General features: G+C 47.5%; 1 protein-coding gene across 3 annotated transcripts in view; it reads right to left on the reverse strand.

The window, feature by feature from the left end:
- Positions 1-797: 797 nt before the first annotated feature.
- Positions 798-22,155, reverse strand: part of Syt6 (synaptotagmin 6) — a 57,391-nt gene continuing 36,033 nt past the window's right edge. The window contains exons 4-7 of one of the 3 annotated variants that reach the window (XM_035451795.1): positions 12,817-12,937; positions 7,479-7,650; positions 6,289-6,439; positions 798-869 (exon numbers count right to left, since the gene is read on the reverse strand). In XM_035451795.1, coding sequence (XP_035307686.1) covers positions 798-869; positions 6,289-6,439; positions 7,479-7,650; positions 12,817-12,937 — 516 coding nt within the window. Of the gene's footprint in view, positions 870-2,550; positions 2,569-6,288; positions 6,440-7,478; positions 7,651-12,816; positions 12,938-22,155 lie in introns of those variants that run through there. The other 2 variants (XM_035451797.1, XM_035451796.1) reach the window with 2 other exon arrangements.

Consider the following 22,155-nt stretch of genomic DNA (forward strand, 5'->3'; position numbering starts at 1 on the left):
CTTTACAATGAAGGTTATTTTTGAGAAGTAAGATCATGTTTTCAAACAAATGTGATCATTAACTGTGGCGTGTTGGAAAACATACGGCGTGGTTAGTTTCAGCGGGATCGCTCCTAGTGAAAGAGACTAAGTTCCCATGAGGAATCAAAATGCTTCCAGTTGGGGAAAGCCAACAAAGCAGGAAGCAGGGATCTCCCTACAGAGTCACAAACATGGCAGAGGTCTCATGGTTTCAACATGGGACAAGAGGACCATGTCTTAAGAGGCTTGTGTCACAGCAGTGAAGAGCCTCCAAGAACAGCTCACCTCAGAAAGGCTCCTAGATTGGTAGGTCCCATTCTACCTGGGCACTGAAAATATGGCCCCGGCTCCATCCTACCCCTGCCCTCTCCAGGGGTGAGTGCTTGGTGGAGGCACACAATTTCAGATTTACTCTGCCTTTCCCAAAAGACTGCTTATTTTACACTGTATTTCCCAGAACCAACTTCTGGGCTCTCCACTCTGTTTTGTATCTCTAATCATTGTGTTTTTCTTTCTTTCTTGACAGCAGACCCAAACAAAGCAAAAAACCACAAAAACATCACCTTGGGAGACAGAAAAGACTAAGACAGACAGGTCTGATCACAAACAACAAGTGTCTCGGCCTTGCCCTGCACAGGAGCAGTGAAGACCATGGGCTGGCAGGCAGTGGCTGCTGCAGCAGCCGTCACTGTGACTGCACAAACACTGCGTTTAGACGACTGACAAGTGCGAAAAGAACGTTGCTGAGTCCCGTTTGTGTGGCTTGGCTGTGCGGCTCATGGTGTCGGAGGTGGTTTTGGAGATGGGCATGAGCTCTCACTGTCGAAGCTGGCAGCTCGGCCCTGCCACTGAGGGGAGAAGAAAACCTGGTTATTGATTGCTGGGGGAATTGACTTCTCAGAGTCACTGGCCCATGCATTGTATCCACCTCTCCCAGCCTCAGTTAGCTTTCTAGACCTTTGCTGTCAGCCATGCAAAAACAAAGATACAAGCTCAGAGCTTCCTGTTTGGAATACTTTGTTTTCAGAAAAGATCTACTGCAGATATAATTTCAGCTTCCTTTACAATATGGTGTGTGTGTGTGTGTGTGTGTGTGTGTGTGTGTGTGTGTGTGTGTCTATTTTAACGAGGTGCTATGACTGAACCATTTCTGAGTGCTTCAGCCATTTTTCACACACCGAAAATCAGATTATGTTAGCAGCAAAGAGAAGCAGCGTGTGCCCTTACTGCCAAGAGCCTCTGATCATGAATTATTAGTGATTTGTCTGGGAGCTGTTAACACAGGAAAAAGCAACCCTGATGCTGCTTTGGTTGGGCCCTCTTCTTCAGTCTTAAGGCATCTTATGAGTATTTGCACAGGCTTGTGAAGGGGCAGGAGGTGAGGAGACATAGCCCTGCCTATTCCTCTACACTCCTCCTCCCAGTGCCCCTCCAAGCCCCATTGGAGTGGGTGATGCAATGAGGCGTAATGGAGTGAAAGAGCAGGCAGAGGAAGGATGGATGGGCCTGTGCCTGGAGCCATCAGACCCTTCTTCAGATGAAAAAGCAGTCATAGCAAAGCGATGTTCTCTGGGCAGAGATCTGACCCTATGAATATTCCTGACCTATCTGTCAGGGCTTTAACTTCAAAGTGAGTCAGTGTCCACTGTTCACTCACTCTTTTGTGGCTGGGAGAACCAGTACTTTCTCATTGCTTGCAGGGCAGGCTCCAGAAGGAAGGGGGACAGAGAGACAGAGAGGGAAGGAGAGAGGGTGGGAGAAAGGGAGGGAGGAAAGAGGGAGGGAGGGAGGGAGGGAGGGAGGAGGGAGGGAGGGAGGGAGGGAGGGAGAGAGAAAGCACCCAAGCACTAAGTGGTCTAGATGGTTTTCTGAACCACAAATGCAGCCCCTTTCTGCTTCTCACAAGCCATAGGGATCTCTTTCCTGGAGAGATGGAGTTGAGGGAGCATGTGTTCAGATGCTGCAGGAGGAATCCAGGACAAAGTTGCCCTTCCTCAACAATTTCCAGACAGAGCTGAGCTCTCTGGGAAGTAGACTATTTGACTTTCAGTACTACCACTGCAGTAAAGGGGACACCTATAGGGCCAAAGAGAGATAATGGTCCTTCTCTGGGTTTCTTTCTCCTTGGATCTCCCTGTATAGTCATGCTGAAGGTTTCTACAACTAGCTAAAGGGCTGTTGGCATGGATGACAGTCACAGCATGCCCCTGATCTGAACTATCTCACTAGGGGTGAACTTGGGACATCACCCAGTGAAACCCTTGTATTCTGACAAGCAAGCAAACAGAGACAAAGAGAAGTCAAGATCCAGACAATTAGGGGCAGATCCAGGACCCAGTTGGGTCTCCACGACCCCAACACATTGTCCTTTCTAGTTCATCCTGCCACTGTGCTGGCGTGTGACCACCCACTAGGGGAGGAAAAAGACACACAGTGTAATCCGAAGCCTAACCTCTTCAGGTCCACACCAGGTACTTACTCCTAACTCCAGTGGCTGTCTCTCCGCTTGCAGCATCCACGTGAGTGAAATCACACCCGAGGGGTTCCCTGGTGAAATATTTTAGATACATAAATGCCTGCTTCTTGAGCCCCCTGAGATTTCTGACTCCAGTGTTTCTTAACCAGAAGGCGACATGAGATGACTTCCTTGTGCTTCCATTCAGCAAAACTTCAAATTTCTCCCTTCCCACCTCTAGTCAGTGCAAGGTACACAGCAATTACGGGCTTCTCCCTTGGGTAAGGGTGTCACTTAAACAACCTCACCCACAGGCCAGGTCAGGGCAGAAAACATGAAATGACTAGACAATGGGCCTTTTTCCTTTCTACAACAGCCCAGAGAGCGGTCACACAGAGTGTGAATGTTTATATGGCACAAATGAGGGGACACTGGCTCTCCTCCTAGCCCCTGCTTTTTCCTATGCAGATAAACAAAGGGAAGAGATGGCTTCATGGACAATGCAAAGGTGAGTGATTACAGCAGACTTATCATGGTGGCTCCGAAATAGCAGAAAGCCTGTCCCCAGCACACAGGGAGCTTATTGTTCTGGGGCAGCTGTGTCCTACTCAGGTCCTTTGCTGCATTGAAATGGGTAATGTTCCAACCGAGATCTCAAAATCTATGTCAGATGACCTGAGCATGGTCTTTTGTTAATCAAGCACCTTGAATAAGGTCACTGGTCAAACCAGCTCTGTGTGTGGGGAGCAACAATGACAGGCAGCACTAGGAGAGAAGGGCACTGGCTATGGCTTAATGGATTTTTAGTCATGAGAGATCCAAGCAGGGAAGAAATACCTTTCCAGTTAATTTGTTTCCCTCAACCTTAATTTTAAACTCCAAACAGGCAAGCACACATGGTGCTCTCCGTTCTCATTAATAAAAAAAGAAATGATCACAGCGTGGGAAACTCTGCTGAGAGAGGTGTGAGAGAAACATGGAGGGCTTCTCGGAGATTAGGCCATTTATCATCTCGAAAGCTGGGAAGATTTCTTTATAGGTTACATAAATGCAAGATCTGAGTTTCTAGCTAAACAGCCCCAAAGAAGGCAAGATGGGAGCCCATGGGATGACTGGGAGAACACAGGTGAAAAGAACCCCAGGAACAGAGTGACTAGGTCATATTAACCAGGCAAGGTTGTAGACACATTTTTTAAAAAGGTACTTAAACTGTGGGTGTTAAGAGGAGCAGTGAAAACCAAACCGATGCATACTACCCAAATCCTAAGTTGCCAAGACAAATGTCCTTTTCAGGAGAAGCTGTCCTCTGAGGAGAAAATGTGAGGAGAGCAGGTGGGGGAGGGGCACTCGCCATGCTGCCCGGTGTGCCAGGTCAAGAAAAAAAAAAAAAGTAAACCCAAAGGATATGAATCAATTTAATCTCTTTTTTCGTTTTCCATATACAGTTACTTTCCCTTCACTGTCTCATTAAATATTCATTTTCAAGGGCTTCTCTCCACTTTATCTTTCTTGCCTTTGTCATCTGGACTAGACAGTTGGAGTTTCTCAAAGAAAAAGGACTTGGAATCAATTATTTGGCTTAATTAGACAGTATTCAACATGATTCCAGGATCGAGGCCCAGCTTTTCTGGGATACTTTGCCCTTCGCTTCAGCCACTGCTCTGCTCATTTCTTTCTTTGTCAGGGGCAGGCGGGAGGGGCCTGCAACAATGACCCTCTATTACAGATTCAAGATAGGAGAAGCAGCTATGGCTCAACACGGGGGTTCCTGAGCCCATTTGCCTGTGTTAGCATGTATCAGAAAAGTTGACATGGGGGCATCTTTTCTTCTCATTTGTTAACCAGAAAACCAAAGACCAGAGGAGGGCAGTCAACTTCTTGAAGTGTCACAGCCTACCAAAGTCCTCTTCGCTTACATTCCATTCCAGGCCCCCAAACTACCCGAGACTGGTTAATATATTTATCCTATTCTTAAATGTTTCCACAGTATTATAACGGAAGGGGCGGGATTAAGGCATTACATCCTGTTCCTGGATTGAATCCACATGGACTTTGGTGAGGTGTTAGGAGGGTTTCAGGTTGGCTGGAGCTCTGCCCAGTAGTGCCTACTTGTGACTGGGAGTAGGAACCTCACTCATACCATGAAGAGAGCCTTCTGGTTGAGGGCAGGGCTCCACAAAGGCAGAAGGAGCCCAAGGGACTGGTCTCTCTTACTGAAGAGCCACAGATATGGAAAAAAAAAAAACAAAAAAAAAACACCACAGAAGCCACAAGACTGGATGCATGGAAAGGCCTGAGTTGGCAGGATTTTTGCCTATTCCTGGCTCCTTGATATTGCTTCAGGGTCTGGGGAGGTGAGCCGACTAGCCTGGCTCCCTGAAAGTCTCATTCTCCAACAGATTTCAACATGTCTAATCCCCTTAGCTTCTGCTCTTTCTGGGGACATCTTGAACCATGGTTGGGATTGCTGTACCTACTCTGAGAAGGGAAGGAGGTCTTCAGGTCCTCAGGTGTACCATGCCTTTTCTGATCAGAGTGGGGGAAGGGGTATTCTTAAAGGCCATGTGGGGGAAGGGAGAACTCTCTAGTTTGGAATTAAGGGTTTTTCTGTTTTTTTTTTTGTTGTTGTTTTTTTTTAACAGTTCTCTAGACGTAGTGAGTACCTACCAAAATGGGAGAATTATCACCAGGTTTCCCAGGATGGGCTGGGTATGAGATACTAGAAATGAAACTGGAAGCCTGACTGACCACCCCAGCATCCCAGCACACTTGAGGAAAAGTAGGCCTGGGAACCACCAAGAAAAGTGAAGGGAGGGGACTTAGAAGGCTGGTAATTTAGGGTCCAGATTATGGGAGGTCTGGGCAGTGGGAGCCAGTGGTCCTTCGAAAGGGCAGGACCAGGAGAAAAGTGTTCAGGCAGATGTATCCTGAGTCTGGAAAGAGTAGGAGTGTTCATCTGCAGGGTTTGGTGGAGGGCGAACAGACAGTAAATATTCCTCAAAGCTGCCATTAAGAGAGGAGTAATGGCCTCAGAGGAGGCCAAGCCTGGAGGCCCAGCCTTGTTAGAACTCAGGCCTCCAGCTTTAATCAGATGGTGTGACACCACATACCATACTCTCTCCTAGCTGTGGTAAGAAACTGTGTGCTGAAGAGAGAACATGTTCTTTGGCTATCTCATCTAATGAGATAAACTGCTAAGCTGTAGCCGTCTGGAGCCTCAGGGAACTTACTGTTCTGATGGGGGTGGAATTCCTTGCCAATTCTGACCTCACCCCCTTGGGGCTTACTCCTACAGGACTAAATTGGCCCAGGAGCTTTGAGAAAGCTTTTCAGGCCTGGCACAGTGGACTTCCGGGAACTTCTTCAGAGTTCTTACTTTCCATTAAGGACTCGGTGTTGCCGCTGAACTTTTGCTATTTTTAAGGCGAGGTCCTGTGTAGTCCACATTGGCTTCAAACCTATAAAGCTGAGGATGGCCCTAAGCTATGAATCCTGGCAGACACTGGGGTTATCGGTGTGTGCCACCACGCCTGGCTTTAGGCAGTGCTGGAGAGCGAACGCAAGGCTTCATGCATGCTATGTCAAGAGTCTACCAACTCAACTATGTCCCTAGCCCCATCACTGTTAATTTTGAAATGCTCACAATCAGGGACATTTTGCCAGGCAGTCTCCATCTTCTTTCTCATTTGTCTGCTATGCACTGGATGTTCCCCTTTCCCATAAAAGGCGGAGGACTCACAGCAGCCGTCTGTCATTCTCCAGCCCACGACATCATGCAGTAAGCATGCCAGTGGCCAGGCAACCTCACCCACCTCTTTGAAGGATTTCTTTACCTCCACCAAGGAGTGCCAGTGTGCAATGGGCTTCCGTGGGTATGCCAGCATCTCATTCCAGTGGTCTCTGCCAAGGCCTTCAGCATTGATCCCCACTCTACAGACTCCTATGATCTCATTGTGGCCAACTCTGAAGGAGAAACAAAGGTCTTAGTATGGGTCATTCAAAATGCTAGAGGAAGGGACATCCTTTCGGGGAGGGACTAGGTCTAGTACATCTAACTCAGAACCATGAGCTCTAACAATCAATGCATAGCAGGGTCTTTAGCTGCCAGCGGCCCTGAGGCTTTGCCAACCTCTTATGGTAAGGGCCACAAACCTATTTGGAATCTCATGAAACAGTGGCAGAAGGCCTGGCTGGGTATTAGGAGCCTGTCTCTTCCCTTATTTGACTTGGGAAGCACATTACAACCTCTCTGGAGATCCCAGCACTTGGAAATAAACCACTATACCCTGAGCATCATTTCTCCATACCACTAGTGGGTAGGCTGTGATTTATTCACTCAGCAAGAACATAAATCATCCCTCAAGTATGTTAGTCAAGCACCTACTATGTCTGAGAACTTGAGATAAAAATGTAGGGTTGAGTCGTTATTGTGTGATTTCTGTATCCTTCGGCTAAAATGATGCTTGGAGAAGAGTCATGGGAGATGGAGTGGTTGGAAATGTACCTGAGCCAGCCTTAGGCAGAAGAATCAAAAAAAGAGAAGAAAAGGGAGGGCAGTTGGTGGGATGGCAATTTGGGAGCCAGTGGTGGTCCTTCAGGAGGGCATAACCAGGAGAAAAATGTCCAAGCAGATGTGTCCTGAGTTTGGTGGCTGACTTAGGGCAGAGAGCGATGGGGGAACGCACAGCCATCCTGTGGGAGAGGAGATGCTAGAGAGGCATTTGAAAGGGCAGAAAATGGGACTTGGTGGCAAGTAGAAGAAAAGAAGCAGTTAGGGATGAACTCAGGGAAGCTGGTAGGTAATTATCCGTGATGGGAGCAGGCTGGGAAGGGAAGCTGGAGATTTTAGTAAGGGGAAGTCCATGCTCTTCCTCAAATGTCTATGTCTTTCTTAAGTGGAGCCATATTTGAAACCAATGGGCCCTAAACCATAGGGCTAAGGTCAAGGGCCCCTATGCTGCACTGGGGGAAAGTAACCATACTCCTTTGGGCAGGCACCTACCTATCATAGTCCATAACGGAGATGAGCAGGCTCACTTGATCCATGTTTTCTGGGGGGATGTCAAAGATGATGGCCTCATTGTAGACAGGGTTGAGGGTGTTCTTCTTGATAGTTGTTTTCTTCTTTTTCAGTCTCCGCCCGTCACACAGCAGGGATACTTTGACATAGGGATCTGTGCCAACGAGGGCAGTGCAAGACATGGTGTGTTAAACAGATTATTGTTGTTTCTTTTTGACACAGGTTCTACTCTGCAGCCCAGACTGACCTCAAACTCACAACCGTCCACCTGCCTCAGCTTTCCAAGTGCCGAGGTGACAGGTGTGAGCCATCATTAGACAGATGTTGATCAGCATTTGCTCAGAGGGACCGAATCGCCGGACCCACTGCTGCTCATCAGATGGGATCGGTGGGTTAAGATAATTAAGTCACCTTGTATTTATGTAAGCACACCTGTCTCTGAGGATGCTCCACACTTAATAAACACAGTCTTTAGCTACCTTTGTATTCTTGGGAGAGTGCCTAATGGTGTGCCACTAATAGGAAAACTAGCCCCGATTTAGACAAGACACTTGTCAATGGTTATGTAGTTCCCAGCCCTAAATCTCAGCAGCACCATGGCTGGAGAGCTAAAAAAAAATTGAAGCTAACAAAAGCACTGTTTCTTTTACCTATACAGAATCATTTCCTCTGGAGTTTTGCCAGCTTTTTAACCAAAAGATAAAAGGGGTAAAAATAGGACTCAGTGCTGCCTGAGGGACAGCCACATGTTAGAACGAAGCAACAGTCAAAATGCTACTCTTGTCCTCCCCACTCGAAGACATGATTTTCAGTCGCACTGTCCCAGTAATCTCATTTCCATTTGGAATCAAGAAGCAGGGAAGTGGCCCTGCTCGCTGCTTCCCTGGAAGCTATTTCCTGGCTACTTCTGAGCAGTGAAGCAAAGAGGGACTGTGGCCAGGAGAGTGAGTGAGCCAGTCCCCCAAGACTCAGGGCAGCTGGTTGACATTTTATTTCTCAGTGGGATCTTGGATTCGCTCCATGCTGCAAAGAGATGTCATTTTATTAAACTCCCATGATCCTCCTAATCTTCTCTCCCCTTTAGCTTTCTGAATGGGTATTTCATGGTCATCTCTCTACCCTGAAATTTTCTACTCATCCAAATGAAGGGACACCTATTATATCTCATAGCACAGGTGTCTCAGTCACCATCATAATTAGTATTTATGCTGCACAGCTCAAGAATGAGGACAACTCGCAGGTAATAATAGCTTTGAGACCCTGACATGCTCAGACATCTTCTTGTCTAGAAGCCAGGGCTCATAAAAGACTGTTAGGAGGCATGAGCCAAAGTAGTCCCTCTCCTGGCCTTGTAGTTCTGAGATAAATAGTTGTGCCTCCTGACCCCTGAGCACAACTGGGCTTTATACTGTTTGGCATCATGTTGGGAAAAGGGCAGATGAAGGCTACACTTAGAATAAAAACTAGATACCTGTGGAGATGAACCCAACCAAGCTCCAAGCCTTGAAAGCATTCTCATAGACGCCCAAGTGGGCTGCTGACTAACCAGTATGACAGTGGCAGCTGTGCCTTAGCCATGGGGACACTTGGGTTTATGGAGGAACTGGGGAAATCATGAGGAATTTAATCAACCTCCTATCCTGGCCATACACTTTCAGGGCCCCCCGACTCTAGGGAGCATTCGGTAAAGAGGAAGAAGTGTTGAAAGCTTGTTTGCCATGGCTGTCTGGTTTCCACGGGCTCCTTTCCCTATGGTTATTCCCTAGGACATTGGACAGGTCATGTGAAAAGAGCCAAGACCCATGTTTAATATCCAAGTTTTTCCAGCAATACGTTGCCTCTCGGTTTGCACCACCTTGTTCCTCTTTTATTCCTGGTTCCAGACATTCCATTCAAAACACATTTCACATAAGGAAAATACAGGCATAGCCACTTGTCCCCTGAGCCACTGGGCCACTGCCTTCTTCCCAAGCTCTGTCCATCCGTGCAAAGAATATCTGGTTTATAGCATCGATGAGCAAATTTCTGCAGGGATGGCGCTCTCACCAGCATCTGAGAGGCTAATCAGAGAGCAGAGATGACTGCTCCCCAGGGTGCTTCTGGGAAATGTTTGTTGCATTTAGTGGAATGGTGGCCCCAGATGATCCTTGAGGTCTGTTCTTCTCTTTGATGCCCTGAGCACCAGGGGCCTAAAACCCAGCCTGTATTCCTGCTTCATTGTGTGGGAGTCATCAGAATTCAGCATTTGGAACTCGTTCTTGTGATAAGAGATGTCTATCATCAGGTTTACTTCCAATCTACCCTGCAAAACATTTATCATTGGTATCTCCATTTCATAGGCAGAAAATGGAGGCTTAGAGAGATTAAATGACTTGCCTAGGAGTTGATTCCAGGCCTGACCTCAAAGTCACTTTTGACCTCTAGATATAAAGCAGTATAAACAAAAGACAGCGGAGACAAAGGGGTTATTCCACATTTTTGTAGCATACTGCTCTTTTATTTTGTGCTACTTTTATTGTCATGGTTCTAGGAAATAGGCTTAGACCTATTTCTGGGTTCTGGATTAGTTCAGATCAAAGAGAAGGGAAGATCTTTGCTTTTAGAGGTCAGTGGCAGACCTTTATGTCTAGAATAGAAATTAAGGAGCTCTGTTTTCTTTCCACATTAGTCCAATGTCAGACCTGTCTGGGCTGAAGGCAACCACAGCCTCAAGCTCACAAACAGACGATGTACCATGAGGTACCCTGGGCATGCAGGTATCCACTTCATCACTTTGGACCGGGTACATATGCTTGATATAAGTTCATTTATTCACTGTTCACTTGCTCGGTCATTAGTCCACATTTAATGAATGCTTATGGTGTTTCATTCATTGCTCCAGAAACTTACACATCTCAATGAACAAAACAGGCATCTCTGGTGCAAAGAAGGCCCTAGCATTTACAGAACCCAGCTGAGATTTAACATGGGCTTCTAGACCCAGGTAGGGAAGAGGGGAAGCTGTGAGGGAGAGGTTAGAATTTAACATTAAAAACAATCCTTTCACCCTAAACCCTCTGATTTACAGCAGCCCTTATTATTATTACCTATGGCTTCACTTCGAGATCACTCTTTGGCACATCAATTTGATTACAACAGAGAAGACAGGGTTGGAGACCAGGGCAGCAAAATTCTATTTCCCTCAGCCGCCTTGCGAGTCCTCTGTGAATTTCTGTCCTCGTGTGCACTTATTTTGGTATTAAAATGAAATCTACATTGGCTGTATTGGGGGAAGCTGGCTTGCTGTTGCCTGAGAGCTTTTTCCCATGTCAGCAGAGGTTCATGACGCTCTCTGCTGAATGCTGATGTGAGTCAGCTGCTTTGGGGAAGAGCTTGGGGGCCCTCGGCGAGGGCTTTGGACTCAGGTGGGTGCTGCAGTGAGCTTGGGAGCCCTCAGTGAGGGCTTTGGACTTGAGTGAAAGAAAACTCAGCTTCCAAGCCCCAGACCAAGAGGTCTTTCTCCATCTTCATAAGGTGCACCTGAGCCAGGTGTTTTCAGCTGAACCATCAGCCTCTCTCTCTCTCTCTCTCTCTCTCTCTCTCTCTCTCTCTCTCTCTCTCCTCTGCTATAGTGGGTACTGAATCCACGGTTTTGTTCATGCTAAGCAAGTATTCTCTCTAGCACTGTGCCACGTACCTGGCTCTTGAGTTTTTGGAACAGGATCTCACTACGTAGCTCAGGCTGGCCTTGAACTTGCTATTTGCCTAGACTGACCTCAAACTTGCAGTCTTCTTGCTGTAGCCTCCCAGATGCTGGGATTTCAGATGCGTGTCATTATTTTTGGTTCCACCATCATCACCTTTTCCTGGCACTTGTAATCATATTTCCAGGAAAATAAACAGTAAGCACAAAGGAAACACTTGGGAAATTCTTTACTGTATTTTCATTAGAGTTCAGAGGTGCCTCCCATATGGTTTTATACTGATAATCAGAATCATTTGAAGAGCCTCTTGTATGGAGATCCTGGGAAACAAACCAAGCCTTTTCCCCACATTCAGCATCCAGATACAGCCCCACGTTCACTGGGAAATTCTATGGAAGGCTTCATTTGTCTTCATTTGTACATATCTCAGAATAGTTTGAACTGACAGTAGGAAAGGTTGTTTCTAGGCCTCAAGCTACTGCTTTGTTAACCCAAAATACAGATAAGTTCCCCTATGACAGTGGTTTTCAACCTTCCTAATGCTGCAACCCTTTAATACAGTACCTCATATTGTGGGGCCCCCAATCATAAATTATTTTTGTTACTGCCTCATAACTGTAATTTTGCTACTGTTATGAATCGTAATATAAACATCTGATATGCAGGATATTATAATGCAACCCCAAAGGGGTTTTAGAACTGCTGCCCTATGACAACCTGCAGGAAGGATTGAACCTCTTGTACCACGTCAAGCCTGGAAGTTTCTGCAGCTGCCTTCACACAAGTGTCTGGCTGGAATGGCACTAGATTTCCATTCAACTCAGCGACTGTGGTGCTAAGACCAATCAGGAGCTTTGCAGGGAAACCACAAATTCTCCAATTCAAATGCACCTTGCTCTCCATCCAATGCGTCCACCCCTCTGGTAAATGCAGTTTGCAGACTGTTGCCTCAGGTCTAGGTGAACCTGCTAACATTTACATTCCAACTCCATATAACTTTTGTAGGTCCTGGGAAGACTGGCCTTCCCAAAGAATGATACTAATAGTATCTTCTGAGTGCCTACAAGTGCGTAGATTGCCAAGCATATTCTGAATTTGACCAGTGCACAGGATTAACACTCCCAATTTGCAGATTAAAAAACTGCTACAATTCAGATCTTGAATGTCCCTCCAAGATATTGAAGCCCTGATCCCCAGCCTGTGGTACTAGACATGGTATAAACTCTAGGTTCCTGGGGACATGCCCTTGAAAGGGATATTAGGACCTTGACTCACTCATCTCCTTGTTTCCTAGCTATCATGAGGGGAACAGGTGTCCTGGTCATGATGATGTACTCTGTTACCACAGGCTCAAATCGAGAGGGTCAGATGACTATGGGCTGAAACCTCTGACGACCCCGTGAGCCACACAATCTCTTCCTCCTTCGAGTCAGTTTGGCAGATGTCTGCCCACACAGAAGCAGAACACTAACACAGAGTCCATATCTTTGCGTAGGGAGGAGGCGGCAGAGGTGGGAGTCAGATGCAGGCAGTTTGCCCCTTAACAATAGTGGCAATTCTTGCCCTGAATACATTTCTAAACCCTATGGTTTGGACTTTAGGGAGGCCAAATGATAAGCCAGGAATAAGAGATGTACCTGAGTAGCCTGTGATGTCCATTGCCTTGAGATTTCGACACTTGATCACTGTGAGGGTGAGCCTGCCTGCTGTTGGCAGGTAGCAGAGGGAGAACATGATCTCTCCCAGGTCCACACTTTCCTGCAAAAGAAGCAGATGAGAGAGCAGGTGAGGGGTACTTGCTTTGCAGGTAATGGTTGTGGGGAACTCTGGAGCCCAAAGTGTTTGGAACTGCAGTAGTCAGTGTGTTTAAGACCCAAGGGACTGGTCTCATCTGGGGTAACCAGGAACAAAGGGCAGTGATTACAAAGATGCCCCTTCAAATACTCACCTCTTCAGTGTTCTCTCTCTCTCTCTCTCTCTCTCTCTCTCTCTCTCTCTCTCTCTCTCTCTCTCTCTCTCTCTCTCTCATAATTTTGAGACTAGTTTGAGGCTGACCTCAGACTTGCTCTGCAGGTAAGGATGATATTGAACTTCTAACTCTCCCACTTCTGCCCTGAGTGGTGGCTGGGCTTACAAACTTGCATCATTGTAACTGGTTGCTGAGTTGCTAGGCAAGCACTCTGTCAATGAACTGCACTGCAGCCCATCCTTCTCGCATCTGATCAGATTCTGGATGCATCTTTGTATCCTGCTTTGGACACTAGCTCTATGCATGCCATGGCTTCAGACCTTTGGTGTTTATATGCTCTTGCCCTGTTACTGAGACTCTGATGTCAGTCTATCCAGTCATGTGGTCAGACACATTCTCCAGCCCCTGGATCGTTCTTCTCCCAGGACATCTGCAACTCTTTCTGCTCTGTTTCTCAGCTTATTTGTCTTTCATCACCCGGCTGCCTTGGCCTCAGGCTCTATCCTCCTGTCTAGAAGAAGACGTGCAAGGAATTGATACCCTGCTGAGGCCATTCTGCCAACCAGCCAGATGTACACTTGCCATCCCATGCTTTATGACCCGCCTCATCCGGTTTGTCCTCTTCCCTCAAATGTGATGATCCTTCAGAAATACACAGATGCTCTGCTGCCTCTCCCACCCCAGAATCATCTCGCCTAGGGATCCCTGGAAGATTCCGAGAGAGCAGAGAGTGTCCCTTCCTAGAAAGTCAGAGAATCTTTCTAGAGAGACAGCAAGCATGCCCATCTGTTGTAAGAGATAGCACCTCAACAGATTGCTCTCTGTGCCTGCTTCCTACTTATTGAAAGGGGGTACAGAGGCTTAGAATTCAAAGACATGGAACTGTCTCCCAGAGGTAAGTTAAAGGGAGGAGGTGGAGGAAGAAGAGGAGGTCAGAGTTGGAGGAAGTTCTGATTCCAGATGGGGCCTTCTACCTGTTCATTCATCTGCCCATTTATTCAGTCAAAAATATTTATCAAACACCTGCCATGTGCTAGGTGTTGATTTATAGAAGAGAACCAAGAGAGAAAAATCTTCACCTTCACAGAGCTTACATACTACTTACATATTATTAGGGATAATATATATATATATATATATATATATATATATATATATTGCATATATAAATGCAAACAAGTTCATCAGAAGTATTAAGGGGAAAAAGTCAGGCAGAGAAGGAGGTTAATAAATTATTGTGTGTGGGGTGATACTAGCAGAATTTTTAGACAGTTAAGTCAGGTGTTCCCTGACTCCACCCATCTGTTCATTGATTGGTTCTTCTTCTTCTCCCAGATTTATTTATTCAATTTTATGAGTGTGTTTTGTCCATGTGCAGCTGTGTGTGCCTAGTGCCTATGAAGGTCAGAAGAGGGTGCAGACCCCCAGGAACTGAAGTTACAGATGGTTGTGAGCCACCATGTGGGTGCTGGGAATCACTCAGGTGCACGGACAAGTGCTCTTAAGCTCTGAGCCATCTCTCCAGCCTGGGCTGGCCTGTTCTTATTTTCTGTATGCTTACTGGAAACGCGCTGCAGGGTTGAATAGATACAGTCCCCACATCCATACAGTCAACCAGGTCACCTAATGGCCTGGATTCCCATCTTTCTCAGGTGTGCCCCTTGTCTTCCTAGACCCTTCATCAAGGCGGGGAGGCACAGAAGATGCCCTATGCCCTGGAACTGTGGGAACACCACTGTCCCCTTCCATGCCGGGGTTCCATCTCTGTGACCAGTGGCACATCTGGATAATACACCATATATCTGACTGAACCAGTGAGATGCAAGCAGAAATCCATCTCTCCTTATTTCCCTTCACAGCGCACTAGGTCTGATCCTGCCCAAAGTTCCAGAAACTGATTCAGACTCACTAAGTTCAGTAACAGGAGCCAACACAGCGCTGTTCATGCATCTACTAAGTCCTTAGATGCTTTCTTTCAGTGAGCCTTAGCATAGCACCGCAAAGTGGGTGCTCCCATTATGCCTGCCTCACACTGAAGGAAATGAATGTTCCTGAAGGTAAGAATTTGCCCTGGGTCACATGACTAGCAAGTACTTTAGTGCCAGACATCCATATGCCAATGTCCCTGCTTAGAAACCTTCAGTTCTCTCCCTGCTTCTGAATCAAGACTCTACTTAATTTGGGGGCTTCAATGGTTGAGTTCTTTCTTACTTCCTCATCTTATTCTCTTCTGTAGGCCAACTTCTGCTCCACATAACTTATCTGTCTTTAGTTACTTTTGCCAAAAATCTTTCTCCCTCTCCCCTTTGCTTAGACAACTCCATACCTGATGAATAGCTCATGGGAGTCACCAAGTCACTCTCTTCCTTAGTCATGCCCTCCCCTACCATGTAGGAGTTAACAAAAGGCCCTTTTGGTGTAGGACCCTTGCCTAACCACATACTCTTTGGAGGCAGCAAACAGCGCACACGAGGGGCTGCAGATGCCGGCACCAAAGGATGACTGTGTTACAGCTGAAAGAATGCTGGCAAGAGGGATTCTCTGTATCCACATTAGGATCAAGGTAGGGCCTTGGGAAGACTCCTGGAAGCCCCTGTGGCTCCTCTAACAGGGAATAAACAAAGGCTTGCTGTCACCATGTCCCCATTATTGCCATGCTATAGTAGCAGGGTGGCACTTTCATATGCTATCTCTTTTAGGGAGTGTGAGCTGGTTTGTTTATGAACTTGGGAGATTGGCTTTGGATATATGGGCTCCATCAGGGTGAATGGAGCTCTGTGAACAGCTCTCAAGGATGGCTCTCTCAGGGGAGCACTGGCTCAGGGGACCCCCTCTGTTTGCAGGACTGTCCTTTCCCACGAGACTGTGGAGACATGTGGGTGCTGGATGTGTGGTCCAGTGTGGAGTTCCTAGGCCCTGTACCTAATGACTCATTCTCCACCAATGGCCCAGACAGGAACAGGAGCTGGCCCAGAATGCCATCATGATTCAGAGAGGAAATGAGTCTGGGGGTCGAAGCCCAGTCCCAGGGGCTTCTGCTGTAGGAGCCTGGGCCTGCTGTCAAGCTGGCTACTGAAATTTGGTGGACTAAGGAATGTTGTTCCACCTCACAGGCAGTAACACAGGACTGGAGTATTTGTTCAAGAGAAGTAGGTGAATTCTGAGTAAATCGAGAGGTGGGAGGTAAACAAACAGCAGCCAGTCAGCCTGAGCAGATAGCCACCACTCTACCCGGTGGGAATGAGGCTCCAGCTGGGTCACAGCTCAACTCTCTCTCTCTCTCTCTCTCTCTCTCTCTCTCTCTCTCTCTCTGCGCTGGCCTCTGTCTCAGGGTTCAACCCAGTTCTACACACCTTGCCAGCCTTTTATCCTCATTAGGAATGTTTGAGACTTTGGCCTTTAATAAAAACCAGGGGTGACAGGGCTGGAGACCAACTGGTGCCTCATTGCTTTCATCTCCACCTGACATCAGAGGCTGCCTCAGGGCAGACTAGTATGTGCTCCCAATGTGGGAGAGGTCACTGATGTCCACAAAGTAGCAGAAGCCAGCTCCCCCCGCCACTAACCTAGGGGCTGATAGGGGCTGATCTGAACTCACTAGCAGCTTGGCTGAAGCTGGGAGGAGGCAGGCCTGATGCCAAGTGATGAGAAGCAGAAAATTGGTTTCTCCTAAGTGCAACGTGTCTTCCACCCACCAAGGTTTCTGCCCATAATAGCAGCATGCCCCTTGGCTTCAGGGTCCAGGATGCCTGAGCAGCAAGATTCTGAGGGCACATCCATTGTGACACTGCTTTCATAGGCTCCACAGCAGCTGTCTGCCACAGACCCTTAAAGCATTTCTTTCTCCTTGATGCACTTAACATAACCCTAGACATAGTCACTGATGATGGTGGTGGTGGTGGTGGTGGTGATGACAAATATTATAGTATGCTAACCAGGAAAGAATAATGAACCACAATCCAAGGGGCCCAGGCTTTTAGTCCCTCTGCTGTTTATTAGCTGTGAGACCTTGACCAAGTCATTTTACATCTCTGAACTCTCACCTGTGAAATGAATGGGTGGTTTTCAATATCTATCCTGCAAGCCACAAGACCTAAGAATTTACACCAGAGGATCTAATGTATGAACCATCACCTGTTGAGATGGTCCAGGGATGCTGAACTAGTGTTTGTTGTCCATCTCAATGAACTTAGCAATATTGTTTGACAGTCCAAACACTTTCAATCCTTCAGCTCTCACAGGCCCCAGATGCTCTGCTGTTCTCCAGGCCAATCACTACTTCCTAAACAGGCAAGGAGTGGCGTCAGTGCCCTGACTCTGCCTGGGGAATCCAGGCTGAGCAAAGCAAGAATGATGCTTCCCTATCTTTTAGAGAACACTTCTAGTCTCTTAATCATTAAGTAGCTTGTCTGAATCTCTCATCATCAGCAGAGAAGCATCGCTACACTTTCAGGAGAGCCACGGGAGACCTAAAAAGGCTTTTGGAAACACTGGCCAGGAAGTGCTGTGAAGTTACTTTGGGCCAAGTGGACCTGGAAGGAAGATAACAGGGAAGCCAGAATGGCTCTGATGGGTAAAGAGGCATGCAGTGATTAACCCCTCTGTGTAGACCTGAGGTTTAGGGCTGAGGCACACAGATGAATTGGATATAGAGACTGGACCCTCGGAGCCCGACTGACTCCCCTGGCATCAGTGCCTTTCTCTTCAGAGCACAGAACTTGAACATTAATTTGGGGATGTTATGATGGGTGCTTGTGGCCCTTTGAGAGTAGGGATGGGACCTGGCTTCACTTATCATTTCACCTTTCATGTCTTGCCCAGGGCCTGACAGATAGTAGATGAGAATATGGATTTGGGATCAGGCAAACCTGGGACCAAGTTCTAGCTCTGATTTATGAGTAATACTGCTTATGCAATCCTTCATAGACTTGGGGCTAATATCCAACCTACCTCCTAGGGTTATTGAAAAGATTAAATAAGGTGATTCATGCAAAGTGCTTGGCTTAGTGTTTGGCACAGAGTAAGTGCTCAGTATGGATTCACTGTTCTAATTATTACTATTATAGAAACTTCATGGTCTCAGGGTGGAGACAGAGGAAGGCAATCAGGGCTGGTTTGTGTAATAATATGGCCACAATAACAGAACTGTGTGACTAGGGAGAGTACAGAAAGCAATAAACTCGTGCAGAAGTATCAGGGCAGACTTCCCAGACGGGTGACATTTGACAGAACCTAGAATGGTGAATAAAAGGTATTTGTTAGCAGATGGAAGCAAGCAAGACCCCTCCAGGCATATAGATGTGCAGTGCACGGGGACACAGAGGTTCCATATAGCCATAGGGTGTGGCAGGGGAAGGGATGGGGATAGATAGTGGCCTAGATGAGGCAGGAACAGGAGCAGGGCCCATCCCTGGGTGCCCCATGGCTCATAATGAGCCTTTGCCTTGATCCTTCAGGTGAAGAGAGACTACATCTGTTCCTTCTAACTCACCGTCACCTTCTCCCAGACACCCACACCGAAGACCATTCCTGTGTGGTCTCTTATTCATCTTACGATTATTAAATGTGTGTGTGTGAGAGAGAGAGCGGGAGGGAGAGAGAGAGAGAGAGAGAGAGAGAGAGAGAGAGAGAGAGAGAGAGAGAGAGAGAGAGAGAGAGATTAAATCCCACTGGGTGATTATATTGTAGGGAATGGAAACAAAGATAGATGAAGCCAGATGCATCCAAGGAGCCAGGACAGTGAGTGGGGTGAAAGGCTACAACAGAAAGAATAGCTTTGAAAGCTAAGGAGATGATGAAGACGGTAGCCAGGAGTGGAAGGAGAGCACTCAGTAGAAAGGCAGCAGGCCAGGAACCTACTGGCCTGGTGCCCAGAGAAGGGTTGTGGCTTAGTCCTGGGCACAGTGAGGAAAAGGACCAGGCTGAGAGGAGACTGTGGAGAGGTGGAGGGAAGCTTTGATGGAAAGAGAGTCCCTGGAGGAACAGGAGTAGGTGGAAATCGGCAGCAGGTATGTAAAGAACGGATGGCACAAAAGGAAGGGAGAGTGTGACTTTAGGTTCCCACACGGTCTCACAGAAGCTGCGTTGACTTTCCCCAGACCCTGAAATGGCACTGCGTTAGTTCTGACCCACACTGTCTCCCTGGCTTCTGCTACCTTCCCACGCCCTCTGCCCACCCATCAGATCTGTCCTTCCTGCAACCAGAAGGTTGCTCTTTTCTTCAAAATTTCTCAGTGACTCCCCATTTCACATCTGTTTTGTATAGATGGACAAGCTCTCCTCCAAGTGAAATGTCATTCAGGAGCCCAAATATATACAACAGATGAGCACTGGCTCTGACACAGGGCTCTTCCACTTCTGCCTCCAGCTACCTCCTTGAAGGTCACTTGTCCACAGGATCATCAAGCTCAGTACTTACTGAGCTGGCCCTCGCTTCCTTCCTCACTCACCTTCCACCAGTCTTCCCCAGTTGCCCTACCCCAACCACAAAAAACAGAACATTTATAGAGTATTTACTATATGCCATCCTGTCCTAAGTACCTATGTCCACCAAGCTCCTGGCCTCACAAAAGCCCTGAGAGATGGGTCCTGTTGGTACCTGCCCCTCATCTTAGGTACTTGTCCTGGAGCAACTTAAAGAAGAAATGGCTGTTTTGGCTCAGAGTTCAAGGTTATGATCCATCATGGCTGGGAAGTCACAGCATGAGGATCTTGAGGCAGCTGATCACACTCAGGCAACCACAGTAAAAAAAAAAAAAAAAAAAAAAAAGTAGAGCCCAATGTAGGCATATGAGTGCTCAGATCCCTTTCTTCATTGTATGCAATCCAGGAGCCATGTCCAGGAAACTGTCCCATTCACAGTGAAGATCTGTGTCTTCCCACATTCTATCAATGAACTCAATCAAGACAGTCCCTCCCAGGTATTTCCAGAGGCTAAATAATCCTTCACAGGTGTGCTTTGTGCCTTGTCTCCTGGTGATTCCAGATCCTGTGACGTTTGTAACTAGCACTAGCCATTGCCCCCTTTCTACATGGGTACACTGAGGTATAAAGGTGAATCAAGCAGCCCCAGGACACATAGTTCTCAATGACAGAGCAAGGATGTGAACTCAGGCTCAAGAGCCCACATTTTCAGCACTGTGCTGTGCTGCCTCAATGTCCCCCCTCCTCAAATTTTCCCCAAATCTTCTGCACCTTGGTGCTATCTATCACCTTGTTCTTCCCACCACCCAAAATGCAGCCTCACTGCGTTTGGTTGCTGTCCTGGATAACACTTGTCCTTCCAGGCCAGCTGTGCTGTTACCACCTCTTGGGTCACCTCCTCTGACTTCCTGGCCTGTTTTGAGGGTATGTTCCCATGATCCTAGGGACAAGTGTGACACATGCCATTGTGAAGAGGCAGGATATATCTAAGATAAAAGCAATAGGATCTGGTGGCCCCCTGGATGACAGTGCTGGTGTAGAGGGAAGTGAATGACACCTAGAACGCCCCACACCCGCAAGCTAGCTTGGCTTCCTACTGAGAAAGCGAGCCATGGAGGCGGGAATGTGTTCCAGGGTGCCAATTCGGGACACCTACTGTGAGCACCAGGCCCAGGGGATGGGTTGATTCCCTGTGTCCCTCAAGCCTGGGCTTCCAAGGCATCGATGAGAAAGCTGAGGGTGGCAGAGGTAGAAAGATGGGCTGGATCTGTTGGGTTGCTGATTCTAGTTGCTTGGTACTTCTTGCTGGATGTTGGGGCAGGTTCTACTTGTTCAGAGTTCCCTGACTGCTTTTCTCACGAGTGCTTTTCTGCCCAAAGCCCTTTCTGGATTATGAATAAATGATCAGTTAGAACACAGGTGTCTTAAAGAACTCCATATTCTCTAGCTTCTACTTCAGTGTGGCTGCCAAGAGCTTGGGGTGGTTGTGGAAGAGCTGGAGACTCATGGGGAACAGAGTTGCAAGGAACAAGAGCGAGGCACCCAAGCTGTGCTTGATCTCAGGAGATCCACTGAGAGACCAAAACACATCAGTGTGTGTGGGGGAAATATATGAATATCTGGACTTCTTGAGAGACACCTAGGAAACCTCCTCAGCCTCTCCTTTGAAGCTGCCATTGGCAAGAGGTTCAGAGTTCCACACATGCTCTTTCTCTTAGACACCTATGTCAGTCAGGATCACACTGGGAAGATAGCTTTCTTCCTAATGACTTCAGGAAGGGGGTGGAGATGGGAGAGGGCATATTGAGCATGGGAAGAAGAGAGCTTGAGGAGAGCACAGTTTGGGGAGGTTCTGGAAGGGATGGAGGCAGTGCCTGCTAAAACCAGAGTCTGTAGCAGAAGACCCTTTTTCCAAGAGGGGCCAAGGCAGGGGGCCTCCCCTCAGATCTGCTGCTGCTCCTGTTTTTTCATTAATGACATATGGGGGTGGTAGGAAGGAGTAAATGGCAAATTAGTGATGCTAATGATGAGAATCTGTCTTTATTTCTTGCCTGCAAGTTGTCCTACCAGGTGGCTGTCAGACAACTGTCAGTTTTCCCAGGGAAGAAGGTGGCATCTCAGCAGTGAGTGATCTCAGCTCTTTGTCCCTCACTGGGCTGTGGTGACAAGATCTCTCTGAAGGATGCTCTGGTCCAAGTAGATAGTCCCCTAGGTTGCCTGGGGAATGTTTCTGCAAACAGTTGCCCTGGAGGTGGCAGGCAGACAGAGTTCTTCTCTAAGCAAGGGAGCATTACTAACAGCATCTCTGATTCCAGGGTCTCTGGAGATTTGGAGCTGGACACCCTGAAGATTTAGGTCTTTACCAACCTCCTGCTATTCTCACTCCAGAACCTCTTGGCCTGGCTGAACCTCCTCTGGTTCCCTTCCTATTTTATGGGCCCAGCTCCTCTGTGGCTCTTCCTAGAGACCCTGCTTCTTCTGCCTACTGGATTTTCATCATGGCCCAGGCCTGAGACGTCTTCTCCCCTCAGGCATCCATGATGCTAATACCCATCACCATAGTCACGATTCCTGGGTTTATGGG

This window comes from Cricetulus griseus (assembly GCF_003668045.3).
Source record: "Cricetulus griseus strain 17A/GY chromosome 1 unlocalized genomic scaffold, alternate assembly CriGri-PICRH-1.0 chr1_0, whole genome shotgun sequence".
NCBI lineage: Eukaryota > Metazoa > Chordata > Mammalia > Rodentia > Cricetidae > Cricetulus > Cricetulus griseus.